General features: G+C 44.1%; 3 protein-coding genes across 5 annotated transcripts; all 3 read left to right on the top strand.

The window, feature by feature from the left end:
• The first annotated feature begins 117 nt into the window (after positions 1-117).
• On the top strand, positions 118-4,729 carry LOC143893193 (splicing factor Cactin-like). The gene is made up of 7 exons (XM_077398276.1): positions 118-511; positions 1,429-2,282; positions 2,368-2,544; positions 2,628-2,829; positions 2,955-3,453; positions 3,552-4,098; positions 4,411-4,729. The coding sequence occupies exons 1-6, from the start codon at positions 255-257 to the stop codon at positions 3,738-3,740; spliced, it is 2,178 nt and encodes a 725-aa protein (XP_077254402.1). The 5' UTR covers positions 118-254; the 3' UTR covers positions 3,741-4,098; positions 4,411-4,729.
• Positions 4,730-4,833: 104 nt separating this feature from the next.
• LOC143893195 (uncharacterized) lies at positions 4,834-11,513 on the top strand. Of its 2 annotated transcripts, XM_077398281.1 has the most exons (8): positions 4,834-4,968; positions 5,412-6,003; positions 6,241-6,727; positions 7,668-7,784; positions 8,651-8,740; positions 8,803-9,009; positions 9,341-9,512; positions 10,636-11,513. In XM_077398281.1, the coding sequence occupies exons 1-8, from the start codon at positions 4,887-4,889 to the stop codon at positions 10,794-10,796; spliced, it is 1,908 nt and encodes a 635-aa protein (XP_077254407.1). In that variant the 5' UTR covers positions 4,834-4,886; the 3' UTR covers positions 10,797-11,513. The 2 variants fall into 2 exon arrangements, with proteins under 2 accessions (XP_077254407.1, XP_077254408.1); XM_077398282.1 differs by lacking the exon at positions 10,636-11,513 and having other exon boundaries at positions 9,105-9,480.
• Positions 11,514-11,962: 449 nt separating this feature from the next.
• Eef2 (eukaryotic translation elongation factor 2) lies at positions 11,963-18,472 on the top strand. 2 transcript variants are annotated; one of them, XM_077398274.1, is made up of 14 exons: positions 11,963-12,119; positions 13,501-13,715; positions 13,810-14,003; positions 14,417-14,625; positions 14,707-14,940; positions 15,037-15,150; positions 15,355-15,501; positions 15,680-15,920; positions 16,123-16,290; positions 16,608-16,897; positions 17,063-17,272; positions 17,353-17,535; positions 17,627-17,884; positions 18,202-18,472. In XM_077398274.1, the coding sequence occupies exons 1-14, from the start codon at positions 12,117-12,119 to the stop codon at positions 18,268-18,270; spliced, it is 2,535 nt and encodes an 844-aa protein (XP_077254400.1). In that variant the 5' UTR covers positions 11,963-12,116; the 3' UTR covers positions 18,271-18,472. The 2 variants fall into 2 exon arrangements, with proteins under 2 accessions (XP_077254400.1, XP_077254401.1); XM_077398275.1 differs by lacking the exons at positions 11,963-12,119; positions 13,810-14,003 and having other exon boundaries at positions 13,576-13,715.
• Positions 18,473-18,564: the final 92 nt, after the last annotated feature.

The following is an 18,564-nucleotide window of genomic DNA, read 5'->3' as shown; positions in this document are numbered from 1 at the left end:
CCCGCCGGCGGTTTTTCTGCCTCTCTTCTCGGTCTTGTCTTCTCCCGACGTTGACTCGCGTCGTCGTCCGGGATCAGCTGCGCCGACCGCGGCAAGATGGCGCGCGTCTGAGACGTTCGTCGTTCGTCCGACAAGTCCGACATCCGGCTCTTCCCTCGCTCCCCCTCGGCCCCTCGGGGAGAAAGTGAGGTTAGGTGCCGCAGGGTTGACGATTTATTTATTTATCTGTCTTTCTTTTTCGCCGCCTGGACGCGATGGAGAAGCATTCGCGCGACCACGGTAAACACAGATCGAGGAAGGTGCGCGACGACGACGATGGTCGTAGGGGCGAGGACCGAACGTCGCGAGGGACGCGCGAGAGGATCCGCGATCGCGCGGAGCACCGGTCGGGTGGCTCGAAATCCAGACGCGAAAGCTCGGCGAGGTCCAGCGAGAGGCGCAAGAAGTCGAGGGACGACTCCCGCTCGCGTCGCAAGTCGCGCAAGTCTTCCAAGCATAAGAGCCGAAAGAGGTGGGTCTCTTCTGTAAATTCTACAAATCATTCCGGATAGCACAAACCTATTATTACAAACATTCTACAAATATCGTTTAGTGATGGATTAGTAGATGAATTTTATTCAACTTTAGCTACAAAGCCGAGTGGACTTGGTTTACAATTTACCTCGACACGTTTATAAGGCCTGTCTTTTTAGCTGAACTTCTCGCACGGTTCGTCTTCCCTCTTTTCACATCGGAGAGAAAAAGAGATAAGATAAACTATGCAAGAAGTTCAGCTAAAAAGAACAGGCCTATAGCTTCCATACTCCCAGCGCGCTATCATTAACATTATCCTAATCGTCATTTCGTACATTTTCAATATTTCTTCTTAATTGTGTTCTTTAATCATATATGACAAATGAGACATCATGCTTTGTCTACAAAATAACATCCCTCATTCTAAAATCATTCATGTAAATCTTTTCCACGATCTTATCTACTAATCTCCATATTCTTCTAGCTGCAATCCTATTTTCCTACATAATTCCTTAATATAATCCTTACTATTCCATGACCTACCATAAAACTCAAAGCCTAATTCCACGTAATTAAATTTCTGTCCCTCTTCTATATTTTACCTACCATTACCTTATCTCTATCTTTACCTTGTAAATAGTCTTCAGTAAATATTTGAATATTCTAATAAAATGGAAAAAAAACTATGATCAATGAATCCACATAGAAGTTCAAAATAAGATCATTCCAAGTACAACTCAAAGTACACTGTTCTAAGCAGATTTACAAAATATTCTTTTAGATTCACAGATAACATTCTGTAAGAATATCCTCAAAATAGTACATTTGGTGTTAAATAGAATAGTCAGACTATATCATGCTATCTGGGATCTTTCAAAGCTGTATCTCCGAGTTCGGTATATTATTTTTACTTAGAGAGTCATCCTCATCGTCGTCGTCCTCGACCTCGTCGGACTCGAGCAGGTCCAGCAACGGTTCGTCCACAGACTCGTCCTCGGACTCCACGAAATTGCTGGAGAAACTGCAGAAGCAACGGCAGAAGCAGACGGAGGAGCGTAAACGTCAGAAGGAATTGATGAAGGCGACGGAGACCCCGGAGGAAAAACGCTTGCGCCGCCTGAAAAAGAAAGAAGCCAAGGAACGCAAGTGTAAGGAGAGAATGGGCTGGGACAACGACTACTTGCACTACACGAATACGGATAATCCGTTCGGAGATGGCAACATCCTGTCTACCTTTGTATGGTCAAAGAAGCTGGGAAAGGAGGGCCTGCTCGGCGTGGGCAGAGAGGAACTGGAGATTCGTAACAGGCACAAGCAGGAGGAGAACAAGCGGGAATTGGAGAAGGTGAAGAAGAGGAGGCAGGAAAGAGAGCTGGAGCGGCAGCAGAGGGAGGAGGAGATGACCATGTTGCAGCGAGGCAAGGAGGCCGCCCAGTTGGAGCAATGGGCTCGGCAGGAGGATCAGTTTCACCTCGAGCAAGCCAGACTGAGATCCCGCATCAGGATCCAGGACGGCCGTGCGAAACCTATCGATCTTCTCGCCAAGTACATCAGCGCGGAGGAAGAGGTCGACGCGGTGGAGATGCACGAGCCGTACACGTACTTGCGAGGTCTGCACGTGAAGGACTTGGAGGACCTTATAGAGGACATAAAGGTTTACAAGGAACTCGAGAGGGGCAAAAATTTAGATTACTGGAACGATATAACGGTAATCGTGGAAGACGAATTACACAAGCTCAGGAAGTTGGAACGAACGGAATACGAAGTTGGTAAGAGAAACGATTCCTTTTTTTTTCTCCCCTATTTTTATTGTTCTCGTTTGCTCGCCTCACTCGCATCATCTTTTTTTTTTAGCTGTTGGCAGAAGAGAAGGGATTCATGAATCTGTCGCCAAAGATGTCACGGCCATTTTTAAGGGTAAAACCGCGACGCAGTTGGAAGCCTTGCAATTGCAAATTCAGAGGAAAATTACAGGGAAGCCAGAAGGCGTCGATATCGGATATTGGGAAAGTCTTTTGTCTCAGTTAAAAGGTAAGATATGATAAATAATGTATTTGAAAACTATAAATAATGGTACATCCGATTCATATTAACAATAAGTTTTAAATATGCAGCCCACATGGCGAGGGCGCGGCTCAGAGATCGGCATCAAGAAAATTTGCGTAAAAAGTTGGAAGTTCTGATCGCCGAGCAAGGAGTGGCTAGAGCGGAAAACGAGGCCGAAGGCTCACAGACACAGGAAAACGAGTCAACTGTAAAACAAGGTGAACCTTCATCCAGCACAGCTGTCGAGAAGGATGAAAATAGTCATTCCGAGTGAGTATTCTCTCCCGTGTATCGATTCGAATTTATCTGTTTTTTTATATATCGAAATTTGAGTCTATCTCATCTTTGTTGGTAGTAATAAGAAAATACGTAATCCATCGTGCCATACGTTTCAGCGATGATCGAGAGGAGACAAACGCCGCCAACGATCTATTGTCCGAATCCTTCCGCGAATACGAAACGGGCGGCTACTCGCCCACTTATATGTCTTACTCGCAACTCGAACCGGGCACGTTCATCACGCAGGAGGAGGAGGACAGTCAGCGATTGGAGTACGCGAGGCAGCAGGTCCTCAGCACCGGCAGGAAGATTCAGAATGTGCTGACGAGTGAGGAGCAGGCTATGCACCGGGAGGCGCGCAAGGGCATGGGCTCGGACGAGGCGCAGTTCAGCGTCGAGTCGTCGTTGGAGGCGCAGATCTATCTGTGGTCCGACAAATATCGGCCGCGTAAACCGCGCTACTTCAACCGCGTGCACACCGGCTTCGAATGGAACAAGTACAATCAGACGCACTACGACATGGATAATCCGCCGCCGAAGATCGTGCAGGGCTACAAATTCAACATCTTCTATCCGGACCTCATCGACAAGAATACCACGCCGGAATATTTCCTTGTAAGATATACATTGCTCTCTGAGTTGCAAATTATGGTAATGAGATTTCAATCTTTTAATCTCGATAAATAATTCTCGATTCCGTCTTTGATTTTCAGACACCCTGCGCCGACAACAAAGATTTCGCTCTCCTGCGATTTCACGCGGGACCGCCTTACGAGGACATCGCGTTCAAAATTGTCAATCGAGAATGGGAGTACTCGTACAAGCGTGGATTTAGGTGTCAGTTTCACAACAACATTTTCCAGCTGTGGTTTCACTTCAAGAGATATAGATACCGCCGTTAACGCATGTACATATCTTTACATAACATATACAATTTTATGGACGACTTGTGTATATATATCGTATCGTTCCATTGTACAATACGTGAGCGAATTTTTTAATATTATATTTATAAAAAAAAAAATAAAAAAGTCTTTTGATACGAAGCGGCTCTGTGTTGACAAAATAATGCGTAATTTGCAGCTGCCCATACGTTTATCGCTCGCTCGTTTCGAACGACTTCCGCGCGATGACGAGAACACGCAGTACACGCCGGGCGCGGTATAGTCAGCGGTTTTAAACGGCGGTCGTTGGATCGATTTTTCCTCTGCCACCTGTGTACTGTCACACAGTCGACCGCACACCCATACATGTAGAAAGGTAAAAGCTGATAAAAGCGGGGCTAATGGCAAGGTGAAGCCGAGCTCGCAGTACGCCGCGTAATTCGATGGCAAGGAGCTGCGCGTCGTCGGGAACCTCGCTTCCGCTCGCGCTCACGCACAATTAAAAATAAATGATCGCGTGGACTGCGTACCGACGACCGCGGCCCGTTATCTACGTGTTTGTGTTTGCATTTGCACGTGCGATTTTCTAAAACAAAGGATAGCGGACGCGCCCGCATTTTTATTTCGGGCGGTGTAAATTATCTCGGCGTTGTCTGATCCCTTTCATATTATAATTATAATTTATCAGATTTCCTGTGCTACTCATTTGGATCGTAACATAGGCATCATACGGATATCTACCACCTGTTCATCGGACGGGAAAAACGCTACACGTTCGTGACGTCAATCGGATAAACTCGTATTCGAAGAAAAGCGACGACCGTTCGTGTATGTGTGGGAAGCGTAAAGCGAAATTTAGTAGGCGTCGAGAAACGTTCCCCTTCCGGCACGAAAGCTCTCCGAGACGTCGCTGATACGGCAAATTACAGAACGAAGTTTTTACTTCTAAAAACAATGAAATTGAAGCGCTGAACTTTGAAGTTTGACTCTTTAATCGTTTTCGTCTGGTATATCGATGTAAAAAGCGTCGGGAGTGAACGGATGCGTTCGCGGAAGAAAATCTATCGTCGGCGGAAAATACGATAATGCTCGTATCGCGATAAGAGCAGCTCGCGAACTTTTGTACTCGTGATTTGTGAGGATCACGATATCGATAAAATCACCATGAAGTGGAAGAGAGGACCGTGCGAGTTTCTGTCACAGAAAACGTTCCTCATAATAAAGGATGACTTGGATATTTCGAAAGGTAATATTTCACCGTGCCAAAGATTTTCTTTCTAATTTAATCCTGAAACGGAACGTTAATTATATCGATTCAAAAACAATTAGTCACCGATTTCTCTTTTTGTGACTGATCATTTTCGAAATGTGTGATAACGACATGGTAACCCGTTGAAAGCTATCACATTTTTGGAATACAATCTTATCGCAAATAAAAATGATTGTAATAATTGGTGGTCTTCTTTTAAATCTTCAATCCTTATCCCTGGTATTCTTCAATAATTACTTTCAGTTTCCAAATCTTAATTCTTAACTATTTGATAATCACAATATTAATCTGAGGTATTTAAAAAATCAAAAAGTGTGTATTGAAATTTCTTGTAACTATTATTTGGCTTTCAACGGGTTAACTAATCTACGTTCGCGTCGACGCTTCCTATCAACGACGGATCGTCTTCGTCTAAATAGGGGCGACCAAGACAACAGACGGCAAAAAGGCAGCGACGAAAAATGCGACGCACACCGGCACCTGGCCGCCAAAAGTGAAGCGCGTGCAGATTTTCTGTGGGGATGAGCCGGAGAGGCCGAAGACGGCGAATCTCGCGAGGCCGAGTGTGCTGGACCCCGCGCTTGTGGATAAGCTCGACATGTCGTTGCTCAGTAAGGAATTGCTCAGCGACTCGATGACGCGTTTCCATCGGTTGTCCACGAACGGCAAGCCGGTCAGTGGGGGCACGACATCGTCGTCGTCATCGTCGTCCCTCTCATTGCTGTTGCCGTCGCCGCCGTCGACAACACGACGACACCAGAGCGCCGCCGTCAACGTCGCGACAACCACCACCTGGTCGTCTCACGACGACGTCCCAGTGCGTCGTAAGCGACGGAGCATCGAGCAGATTTACGAGCCGCGGGTCGCAAAGGGCCAAATGGAAGAGATCGACGGGTCGCGATCGCCCGCTGGAAGTCAGAAGACCACATCGCCCGCCGCCACCGCGATGCAGGAGCATGCGTCCACCAAACGAAACTCCGACATGAAAAGGCTCGATGATAACAATAATAAGTTAGTAGTATTTAAATTGTAATGGCGGATTAATTGAGTTAATAATATTCTTCTTTAAATTATTTAAAAAATATCAAATTTTTATATACCTAGTTAGAAGATTTATTTTAAATTCTGAAAGTCTTGCATTTTATCTTTGAAAAGTAATTACAGCATCATTTAAGGATCATGATTACTTATTCCGCTCCTTTTCAAACAACTGTTTTCTACTTACGTATTCTAATTTCATGTAATTAGAAACAGTCCTCCCAAAGTGCTATCGACGGTGAAGAAGAAGAACTTGAGATCCGGTTTATCGAGTGACCTGGAAATATTTACCGCCACGTCGGCGAAAAGCCTCGCTCCGGAGCCTTGCAAGACCTGCGGACGTCCAGATCAGCCGGAGAGATTCCACAGTCACCCGAAGGGCAGTCAGAAAATCAAGGATATCCCAGCGACGACGATGAAACCGAAACCCGTTGTGCTACCGCCACCAGTACCAAAGTCCATCCAGAAGCCGGTAGCGTTAAACTTCCGTAGCGACCGGAACAAGAATAAATTAGATGACGTCGAGACAAAGTCGAGTCCGGTTGTCCCTCAGGATCATCCCTCTCAGGATCCGGATCAGCAAGACAGATCGTCGTCCGCGCGGATGAAGCGAGGGCGCAAAACCATCACGTGCTACGTATGCAGTCGGGAATTCGGCACCGCCAGTTATCCCATACACGAGCCTAAGTGCATGGAGGTAAAGGTGGCCACGACATTGTCGTGACGCCCTAAAGCCCTAAAACAGAATAATTAATATAATTACCGCTGACACAGTACGATCCATCTTCTACTTCGAATCACTTGTACGCGCCTAAAAATAGATTGAAGCCTAAAATTAGGGTGGCATGCAACTGGCATTTTGAAGAGAGAGGTCGTGGAGTAACCGATAAATTTCTCCCCATTTCGTCGCGGAAGCAACAGAAGGTTTATAATATAATAACTCTGCAACAGTAGCGCGCATGTAATAAGTCAAGGCCCTTCCGCCAAGATCGATGGTGGTATAACGCCGCATTGCACGTACCATTAAGCTCGATATCAGATGCATTCGCGTGTAACCGATGTGTCATAGTTGAGAGCTATAGCTGGTTGAGAGGCAGCGATCGGTTGCGGCAATTTGTACGCTTTATACGGGGTGTCTTCGAGCGGCCGCGTTTTTTTCCCGTAACGATGGATTATTTAATGAAATACTCTACTTATATCCCGCGTTTGCTCGCGCAAGTCTAGCGCCGAACGTGACGCTACCCGATTCTTATCATCTCGCTTTTCACATCGCGATTTTCGCGATCGATAAGTAAAATTCCCATTTGCACGCCGTCACCCTTATCTATATATGATTAGTATATATATTTTCAATCGACAAACATTACAGCAAATTACAGTTGCATACCACTGCAGTAATGTGTTGCAATATAAAATCGATACATTAGTTGCACGTTGTATATCAAAAGAAGTCGCGTACAAATTTGTTGGAAAGTTCTTATCAGAAAAGAGAGTTCTTCAAGAATTTTTAAATAACGATAAAATTATCTGATCTGTTTTTATTCGCAAAATAACTATTATGTTATATATTTATTTATAATAATTCTGTACTATATATAATTTATATGTTTACTCAAGCGAGCATCTTTTTATTACAGAAATGGGAACGCGAGAATAACATGCTGCCTCCGTCTCAAAGACGACCCAGGCCGCAAAGACCCGCGGTTAGCATCGAGCACAACGATTGGAACGCAGCCGCATGGGAGCAAAGTCAGGTAGATCCTTCGTTGCAATTTTAATTAACATTGCCGCGTTAACGATATATCACGAAGCAGTCGTTCGTACGAAATGCGTCGTTTCCACTTGAGCGAACATTGCTGTTTTGCGCTTCGTTAATTTTGTCGGGCGACGATGCAATCCTTTTGTCGATGATGCAAGAATCAATTATATAGGATGCACATGTGGGGCTCTAGGAGCGCCCGGAAAGATGTACCTGGTGAACAATCAAACACGAAAAGAATTCGCTTCTATAAAATTGGCTGTCTTACTCTCGAAATTGGAGAAAGAAAATTAATAAATCCGAATTTACATTTTGAAAAATTCCTCGCGAGTTTATCTAGAATCGAGTTATGAGAATACGTGTCGCGTGCGCAGTCTATGAGGATTTCGTGTTTTTTTCACGAGTGCGTGATTCCAACGTCGAATATTAAAGACTGCTCTTTAACATCTCATATGCATACGACTCGCACGAGCGCATATCAAATGAAGACTGCGCGTTGTGTAGGGAGGGTCTCCGACGATTAACTACCATTTGCGTAAAAAGTCAGAATCGTTCGTCATATACCGAATGATAGATTGGTGATTTTAATACTCTGTGATTACCAGCGATTTCAACATTTACACATGAGCAAACACCGATTCAGAGATGGCGTGTATAAAGATTTTTTTTAAACAAATAATCTTTCTCAGGCCACTTTGCAATTATTAATTAAATCACTGTCCTTATCAGAGTGCGATAATTATATAACTTGTTAATATATTTCTGTATAAAACATACGATTCTCTTGATATAATTAAATGCAAATATACACAATTTCTTTTTCTGTAGTTAAATAAAAATAGAACCTGGATTTTCTTTTAGGAGCAATTAGTTCCGTGCGCAAAGTGTGGAAGGACGTTTTTGCCGGAACGATTGCCGGTCCACGAGAGAAGCTGCAAAGCCACGCCGAAGGTATTGAACTCATTCAGTCCCTTTGGCATTATATTTTTTCCACGTGTCGTCTGTTCTTCTAGAATAACGAACGACTGGCCACGACAGCAATCGTGCGCAATGGGCCGCCTACTGTTCCCTGTCGCGTTTGCGGTCGAAAATTCGGTACCAGGAGCATCAAGATTCACGAGCCTCAGTGCAACAGGCGATGGCAAGCGCAGAGTCAGCAGGAAGATCAAGACAAACAGAAATCAGCCGATAGTGGACAGGAAAAATCGTCGATGTATCCGGTGAGTTCTAAAGGACACGGAAAACATACACGCTTTAATTTCTGAACTCGTGTTACTATATAATTTTTGTGCAAATAAATGTTTCCCCTTTGCAGCCAGCCTTTTTAATATTTCGTGACATTTACAACAAAAGTTCTGAATTTCTATAACGTTCTATAAACGTTGTCTTTGTTATGTGCGAAATAAACCACTTTTACATCGGATTGTCATATGTGAGACAAAGTAGTTTGCTATAACGACTAGAATAAAAGAATAAGGGTAGCGTTCTTCAAACTTTTGGCTTATAGCAAGAGAAATAAGGAGACGCGTGTATAAAACTGCTTGATTTTAGGATTTGTCGCAAAAGAAAACAGTTACGTGTTATATTTGTGGCCGAGATTTCGGATCCTCCAGTATCGTCATTCACGAGCCCCAGTGCTTGAAGAAGTGGCACGCCGAGAATGACAAGCTGTCGCCGGCTCGAAGAAGAAAGGAGCCGCAAAAACCCGACATTATATACATACGTAAGTCAACGTTCTCGTTTCCATAATACTTATACGCGCGTGTATGCGTAAATGTAACGCGGAAATAAAAAAAATATCGGAAACATTAACAATATACTTGGAAGAAAAGTTTAATATGTTAGTTAAAGTGTTTAATATGCTAAAGTTATGTTATGTTCATTTCTACCAATGCAAGTTAATTTTAATCTCGGTTTAACTTACTTTTGATCTTTTCTTATTGTTAGTTCTGTAAATTAGAAGAAGATAAAAAGTAAATTAAATCGAAATTAAAGTTAATCTACGTTGGTAGAAATAAACATAAAGAGTTGGAAAAAGATAAAAAGTAAGTTAAACCGAGATTAAAGTTAATCAACATTGGTAGAAATGGACGTTAAAGTTATTATTAGATATTTAATCATATTGCAATTTCTATCTTTTAAATTTGACAAATTTTACTTCTTTTCTCCGCGCTTTCCTTTTGCCGAGCGCAAAAATAATCTAAAAAGTACCTAATGCATACTGCTCAGAATTGATTTTTTTCGGAGCTCATGCATGTCTCTTTGATATGCAATACACATTTGCCCTTTTCGCGCCTATTCCTGTCTCTCACCTTGAAGTTCATTCTGAATCACGGTCAAGAGTACTACGAAGTGAATCAATTGGGCCGAAGCGATTACACGCTCATGTATAATATATGAATTCATAATGTTCATCGTGTCCTGCCATAGAATGGAAGTGGGTGTAGTCTTGATTAATTATACATGGGTCGCAGATGTATTCTCGATCGGGAGTGCCGCCTAGAGATCGATAATTGCTTGACAGAACGGGACGAAAATCTTTTGTCACTCACGTTTTACACAGGCTGTGCTCCAAAATTCACTGCCAGCGCTGAATTTTGAAATATAGCCATAGGACTAAAAACGCAGTAAAAGAATTTAAATCCAAACATCGCCGTGAACTAGAATTAACGGCGAATCTTAAATTTAAATTCTGGAGTTGCCTTAACAGTGAAGTAGTGGCGAAATTATCGATTTAAAAGCCAAGCAAATTGTATACAAACCGATTTAAGAGCCGATTAAGAACCACAGGCTCCCCTGCGCTTTTCAAGGTACGATACAGTCGGCAATGACTTGACTGTTCGCAGAGGATCCTGAAACGGGAAGCATGGTGGTCGACCAGACGGCGACGGTGGAGGCCAACTGGATGACGCATCTGAGTCAGCTGGTGCCCTGCAAGCGTTGCGGAAGGACCTTTAATCCCGATCGTGTGGACATTCACGAGAAAAGCTGCAAAGGGAGCCGCTAATGAGTCCATTGGTTCTTTATCATCCTGTCGTCAGAATATATTATACTAATCAAGTATTGCTTATACTTTCTAGAAGTGATCCGTTTGTTTTTATATGGATATCGAATAACACCGATTGTGTAACATATATAGGTAGCGTTCATATGCGGCGTTCGCAATTTTTTACTTAAAACTCGCTTCTATGTAGATTAACTTTATTAATTACCGACGACATATATTAATTATGTAATTCGCGGATAGCGATTTTCTATTTCGAGTAAACGTTTCGGACTGCAAAAGTGAGGGATAATCCAACACACGGCACCCGACGTGCACCTCGCGAGTGAACGCACGAATGTTGTTAGACGTTACGGATCAGTGCATATAATTATAACGCAATTTAAGTTTAATTAATTACGCAAATAAATGATCAGCTTATTATTGTGTATACGTGTCCCGGAGTTGTCGTCACTTTGGTTCACGGATCGTCTCGTCGGTATATCGATCCTGGATCTGTTTCTTTTGTAGCAATGTTGCGTCGTATAATTTTGTACCTAAAACGAAATACAATTAAACAACGAAGAAAGGGGAATGATGAAAAGTACAAAGAGTTCGGCTACAAAGAGCAAACGTCTTAGCGGGAAAACTCAATGTCGAGCGAGATATACAACGTCTTTTGTAATTGACTCGAACGAGAAAGTTTTATAAAATAAAGTCCATTCAAAGGAGCAAAACTCACGGAGTAAATCTTGTTACTTCTCGTCATCCTATTATTCTTTTCCAGCCGCGAAGACAATAGAAGTGTGCAAATGGAATTATCGAGGGGAGTACAACATCAAGATCAAACCACAAACCACTCATTTTTAAAATCCGTGCGACAACCAATTATGCGATCTCTCGAACCTCTCGACGACGTTTGACGTCCGCAGATGGCGGCAGGTGTCGAGTGCTATTTAAAAGTCGCGTTCCAAAACTACAACCGGCCAATCCAATCCTACGCGAGTTGGTGGCAAAAGTTGAGCACGGATTGGGGAACACCGGAAGAACACGCGCAGGCAGACACGCGCCGCGCCGCGCACGGGTCGCGTGCCATGCGCGCGCAGCTTCACGCCTATTGGACGCGCGTCGCGTTTCCGCGGAGTTGGGGGGGAACAGGGGGTGGGGGGCGCGCCGAGCGCAGGAGCGCGCGCCGCCGCAACGCGGCGCTCCCTTCACGCATAAGAGGCGACCAGAGGCGACGTACGGGCTCACGGCGGATAGCTTGTTCTTTCCGAGGGAGTCCGCCATAGTTGGTGCACGTATAATTCGAACCAGGCCGTCGGCAATCGGGCAACATCCAAGATGGTACGTAGCCGCGTCGCGACGCCGCCGCGGCGGTCCTCGCCCGCGTGTCGCCGCGCTCGCGCGGCCGCCAATATTATTCGCGGAATATCCCTCGGCGGCCGCCCGGGCACGCCGAGGCTTCGGCCCTCGCGGTGCTGCGCATCCCTCTCCCCTCCGCGTGTTGCCCGCGTTTCGTACGCGCTGGTACGCGCTCTCGCGCGCTGCGTCTCGCCACGACGGCGCGATTACTCCGGATTGCGCAATTCCGTCCGCCCGCGCGTGATCCCCGCGGGCCACCCGGATCTCGCGGGGGCCCACCCCGGATCCGGATCAGTCGGCCACGCGACGGAACGGGTCGTTCACCCGGGGATCGGGAGGGGGGAGGACGCGCTAGCTCTCGAGAAAGATTTCGCCGTCGCGGCATCGCCGCGACGTGTTCCCCGCGAGCGGAAATATGCCTCGTGTCATAGTTGGCGCTTCGCGTGGCTCTCGACGCGCAACGTGCTCACTTAGCGGAAGGGGCAACGCTAATCTTCCTCGAGGTCCCTCGACGCTCCCGGGATCAAGAATCTACGAGCAGGAAAACACGTCGGCCGTCGAGCGTCCTCGGGAAGTCGTCGCGGGGTGTTCCGAATGGAAGAAATATGTTTCGGCGTTGCGCTCGCCGACGTGGTGGGCCTCGCGTGAGCCTTTTAACGCGCGAGGCAACGTGTTTCCCAGGGCGGTATTGTTCCTTCGGGAATCTCCTCGACGACGATGATCTCGGGACGCAGATTGGAACGAAGAAAGCACGCAAGAAAATCTCGTTGAACGTCACAATGAGACATTTTTGTGGTATCATACATTCACATATCCTATAACGTGTTGAGTATTGAAAAATGAGTCACTGTATAAGCACAATTGTGCCTAGAACAGTGTGGAATGAATTTCTTTCCTAATCTCAACCAATTCCTGGTGTTAGTTTGAGACAATTCTAGATATCTTGCCGAATGTTCGAGGTGTATGTTTCAATATGGTCATTGTCAAAATCCATTGCAAAGGTATCACCCTTTTGCAAGAATCAAAGTGTGATTCAATATTTTATATTGCATCGTGGAAAGAAAGTGTTTTTTTTTAAGTCCAATCTGTGAAAGGTTCGTTTCTCCCCAGTGTTGCAATATGTTGCAATAGTCGTGGGAGAAATTATCTGCGTAGCGAATCGAATCATTACCGAGTTATTACTGGCCGACCGTTGATTATATTGTATGTCTATACATTTACATACACACACGTAGATTTGAATCACAGATCAATGTGTTAATAAGATTCTGTTACACGGTGACAGTTGTAATTTGTAAAAAATGTATTATATAACGTGAATAAATTAAAGTGTTCTTTTTCAATGGGAAATCTGTTGTTGCAGGTGAACTTTACAGTAGACGAGATCCGTGCCATGATGGACAAGAAGAAGAACATCAGAAACATGTCCGTCATCGCGCACGTCGATCACGGAAAGTCAACTCTGACCGACTCCCTTGTATCTAAGGCCGGCATTATCGCCGGCGCCAAGGCTGGCGAGACCCGATTCACGGACACGCGCAAGGACGAGCAGGAACGTTGCATCACCATTAAATCCACGTAAGTTGGCGGTCACTCGTGCTTTCTCCGTTTGAAAATCTTACATTTATCCATTATCGTCGTGCATTAATATCGCTTACTACTCTCCTTTTAGCGCTATTTCCATGTTTTTCGAGCTCGATGAGAAAGATTTAGTCTTTATCAAAAATCCTGATCAACGTGACAAAGATGAGAAGGGCTTTTTAATTAATCTGATCGATTCACCCGGACACGTAGATTTTTCGAGCGAGGTCACAGCTGCCCTCCGTGTCACTGATGGAGCCCTTGTTGTTGTTGATTGCGTATCCGGTATGTGTTTTAAAGATTTTCTTCCGTTTTTCTCTTTCGTGTGGGTCAGGTTTTTTTTTGCCGCGATTGGAGAGATTGAGTCTTCCAGCACACAAGGGTTACTCTGCAGTATGCCGTTTGGTTTAATGCTGCAAACTGATCGGCGTACGTTGACAGTGTTGACAGTGCAATGGAAGAAGAGTAAAGAAAAGCAATTGTGTCTAAACGCTGTTAGTGGACCTCTATCCTTATGTCCGTTATTAACACGCTACGATACGGATGCTACATTGCTTTTTTAATGACGTTACTGTATTGTTTCCAGAGTATATTTCATCATTTTTTGTAGTAACATAATTTGTACCGGGAAACAAGTAACCAACAATTTCTTGAAATGAGAAAGGTGATTGTATAATTATTTGCTTATTTTCTTCTAGGTGTATGCGTACAGACTGAAACTGTACTGCGCCAAGCGATCGCTGAGCGTATCAAGCCTGTTTTATTTATGAACAAAATGGACCGCGCGCTGTTGGAACTCCAGCTCGATAGCGAAGATCTTTATCAGACTTTCCAGCGTATCGTTGAGAACGTTAACGTTATTATTGCAACGTACTCTGACGACGATGGACCTATGGGCGAAGTTCGAGTAAGCGAGATGAAAAGATTTCTTAATGTGAAAAATACAATCTTTGCGCATATCGTTCTTAAATGTATACTTGTAAAATAGGTAGATCCCAGCAAAGGATCCGTAGGTTTCGGTTCCGGCCTTCACGGCTGGGCTTTTACCCTAAAACAATTCTCCGAGATGTACGCCGAGAAATTCAAGATTGACGTGGTGAAACTAATGAACAGACTCTGGGGCGAGTCCTTCTTCAACCCGAAGACCAAGAAGTGGAGCAAACAGAAGGAGGCCGATAACAAACGATCCTTCTGCATGTACGTCTTAGATCCAATTTATAAGGTGAGCTTTCGCAATCTCGAACGTTACGTAAGATGATCTGTGTCTGCGTTATCGCCGTAAAAAAACGTTGATAACTAAAATAAAAATTCTTTCTAGGTATTCGATTGTATTATGAATTACAAGAAGGAGGAAGCAGATAATCTTCTGAAGAAGCTGGATATTGTGCTGAAACCCGAAGATAAGGACAAGGACGGGAAAGCTCTGTTGAAGGTAGACTTCTTTCGATCGTTGTACAGATACACATCGAATGTAAATGCGCTTCATGATGATAGTTTCATAGTTTTTTTTTTCTGACACCTCTTCCGACTTATAATGAGGGAGTGCTAAATCTGTATCTGACGGACATTCGATGTCCGCATGCGGGTTTACTTTCTTTGGGAAATTTTTTTCATTGTGTCGCGTGATTTTTTTCAGGTTGTTATGAGAACATGGTTACCTGCCGGAGAGGCTCTTCTTCAGATGATTGCCATTCACCTGCCGTCTCCTGTAACTGCTCAAAAATACCGTATGGAGATGCTGTACGAAGGGCCGCTCGATGACGAGGCTGCTGTTGGAATTAAGGTTCGTGATACATGCCCGAGTCGCTCGGATATTTGACACGAACACATGATGAAAATATTTCACAGACCTGTACCGACGTGTGGCGCGAAATGAAGGAAAGAGAAATACTGACGCGAGAAGAATTATAATAGATTATTGATTGAGAGTTTGCTTTCATTAATTAAGTCATTATTTGCAGAACTGCGATCCAAATGGACCACTGATGATGTATGTCTCGAAAATGGTACCGACATCGGACAAGGGACGTTTCTACGCTTTCGGCCGAGTGTTCTCAGGCAAAGTGTGTACCGGGATGAAGGCCCGCATCATGGGACCCAACTTCCAACCGGGCAAGAAAGAAGATCTTTATGAGAAAGCTATCCAGCGTACTATTCTGATGATGGGTCGTTACGTCGAAGCTATCGAAGATGTGCCTTCTGGTTAGTATATATCTCTCAAGATTGCTGCGATGCTTATTTCCAACTGCGCGATTTATTTCCAAAAAATGATGATTGTTCTACACAGACCTGTTCTGACTTATCGTGATAGACAGATTAGAACGGCCAGCTGATGCAGCTAAATAAAATTTAGGGTTATTTAACTGTGCATCCACGTGTTATAACCAATGACTCGTTTGCGCAGGTAATATTTGCGGTCTTGTCGGCGTCGATCAGTTCTTGGTTAAGACCGGTACCATCACAACGTTCAAGGATGCGCACAACATGAAAGTTATGAAGTTCTCCGTATCGCCTGTCGTGCGTGTCGCGGTAGAGCCGAAGAATCCTGCTGATTTGCCAAAATTGGTCGAAGGTATGTAATCTTTCCAGCTTAATTTATATTTCATTAATTTTTAGACTCAAAATATAATTAACTTTTGTTGGAATTTTGTTGGAAATCTGTGATTTTTGAAATATTAAATTAGATTGTCTCGTACTACTTTACTAACAATCTTCAATCAGCCTCGTACGAAATCGAGACACTGATTTTATATGATGAGACTTACATGAGCATTGGGTTATGAAGATCCATGATTTAAATTTTTCCATCTGACGATATATCGATAAATATTAAATATTATTTGATATCACGTTCGCCCGTTAATGATTTAATTATGCACAATTCAACAGGTCTTAAACGTTTGGCGAAATCCGATCCTATGGTACAGTGCATCATCGAAGAATCCGGCGAGCACATTATCGCCGGTGCCGGTGAGTTGCATCTCGAGATTTGTCTGAAGGATCTGGAGGAGGATCACGCATGCATCCCGATCAAGAAGTCCGATCCCGTCGTATCGTACAGAGAAACGATCTCCGAACAGTCGAATCAAATGTGTTTGTCGAAATCCCCGAACAAGCACAATCGTTTGTTCATGATGGCTTGTCCGATGCCAGATGGTCTCGCTGAGGACATTGACAGCGTAAGTTTCATTTCTTTTTCTGCAGAAAATTTAATCAGTATCGCAGTACCTTCAATAAAATCGAAATGAAATGTGATATTCAAATGAGAAAGATGGTAGCACAGCAGTAATCGAATTTTGACGCTTTGATCCGAAGGTAAATTTTTAATCTCTCGATACTTGCAGGGTGACGTTAATCCGCGCGATGACTTCAAAGTGCGCGCTCGTTACTTGAACGAGAAATACGATTATGACGTGACGGAGGCGAGGAAAATCTGGTGCTTCGGACCTGACGGCAGCGGACCAAATATACTGGTCGACTGCACTAAGGGTGTACAGTATCTCAACGAAATTAAGGACTCTGTGGTAGCTGGATTCCAATGGGCCACGAAAGAGGTAGGAAAATGTCTGCCTTGGATCACAAGCGCACGGATTATTAACGTTCACGCGATAATTTCACTTTCACATTGCTACAGGGCGTTCTTTCGGAGGAGAATTTGAGAGGTGTACGGTTCAACATACACGATGTAACATTACACGCCGACGCGATCCACAGAGGTGGTGGTCAAATTATCCCTACCACGAGACGTTGCCTTTATGCCTGTCTTCTCACTGCCTCACCCCGTCTCATGGAACCCGTTTACTTATGCGAAATTCAGGTAAAGTATTGCGACGACGTGCACCGTCGACTTTACACACGAATTATAAAACCGACGGGACAAACTAAATATCGAAATTGTCTTTTCGCAGTGCCCAGAGGTAGCGGTCGGTGGTATCTACGGCGTGCTGAATCGTAGGAGAGGTCACGTGTTCGAAGAACAACAGGTGGCGGGTACTCCCATGTTCGTAGTTAAAGCATACCTTCCCGTAAACGAATCCTTCGGCTTCACTGCCGATCTGCGCTCCAACACCGGTGGTCAGGCTTTCCCACAGTGCGTGTTCGATCACTGGCAGATTTTGCCAGGTGACCCGATGGAACTCAGCACTCGACCTTACCAAGTCGTGCAGGTACGTGTATTATCTCATATCTTCTTTTTTTCTATTTTAATGGATATTAAGACAAAATACGGGTCTTTTCGTCAAACGAACCGATGTCTCACCACGTGCATGACTGATGGCGGCGATGATTCAGTGCGCCGCTATTTTTAATCTCGTGGGAAAGAAAACCGTTTTTTAGTTTCGGTATTCCAGTAGTCTATTCTGGTTTGCCTGAATAGGGAAACGTACAATTTTTTTCGCATAAACAAAATTTTATGGAGATAACTAGTTGCTTATCACAGTTCTAATCGAATCAACGTAATGATGAAAATTTGTATTTTTTGCAGGATACACGTAAGAGGAAGGGATTGAAGGAGGGTCTCCCAGATTTGAACGCATACCTTGACAAATTGTAACCTCAAGTCCGCGCATCATATTTAAATACCTATTTAAATATTGTAATTCGATTAATATTGCTGGAGCTGTTGTATACAATTACAACACCGATTTACTATAAATTTTATTTTGCGCAATCATCCGTGAAAGACACGCAATTATAAATACGAACAAGAATAATAAAATGTAATTATATAACGAAGGAAGCAAAAAAAAAAAGAATATGCGGAGTATATATCTGCACGTAAAAGTGGGGCGGTATGTTTTGTACATTTATTTAATTAAGAACGGTAACAAGATCAGCCGGTTGCTTA

Source organism: Temnothorax americanus, unplaced genomic scaffold, assembly GCF_048541705.1.
Source record: "Temnothorax americanus isolate GAGA-0224 unplaced genomic scaffold, ASM4854170v1 Scaffold12, whole genome shotgun sequence".
Taxonomy (NCBI): domain Eukaryota; kingdom Metazoa; phylum Arthropoda; class Insecta; order Hymenoptera; family Formicidae; genus Temnothorax; species Temnothorax americanus.
This window is presented reverse-complemented; position numbering and strand designations above follow the sequence as displayed.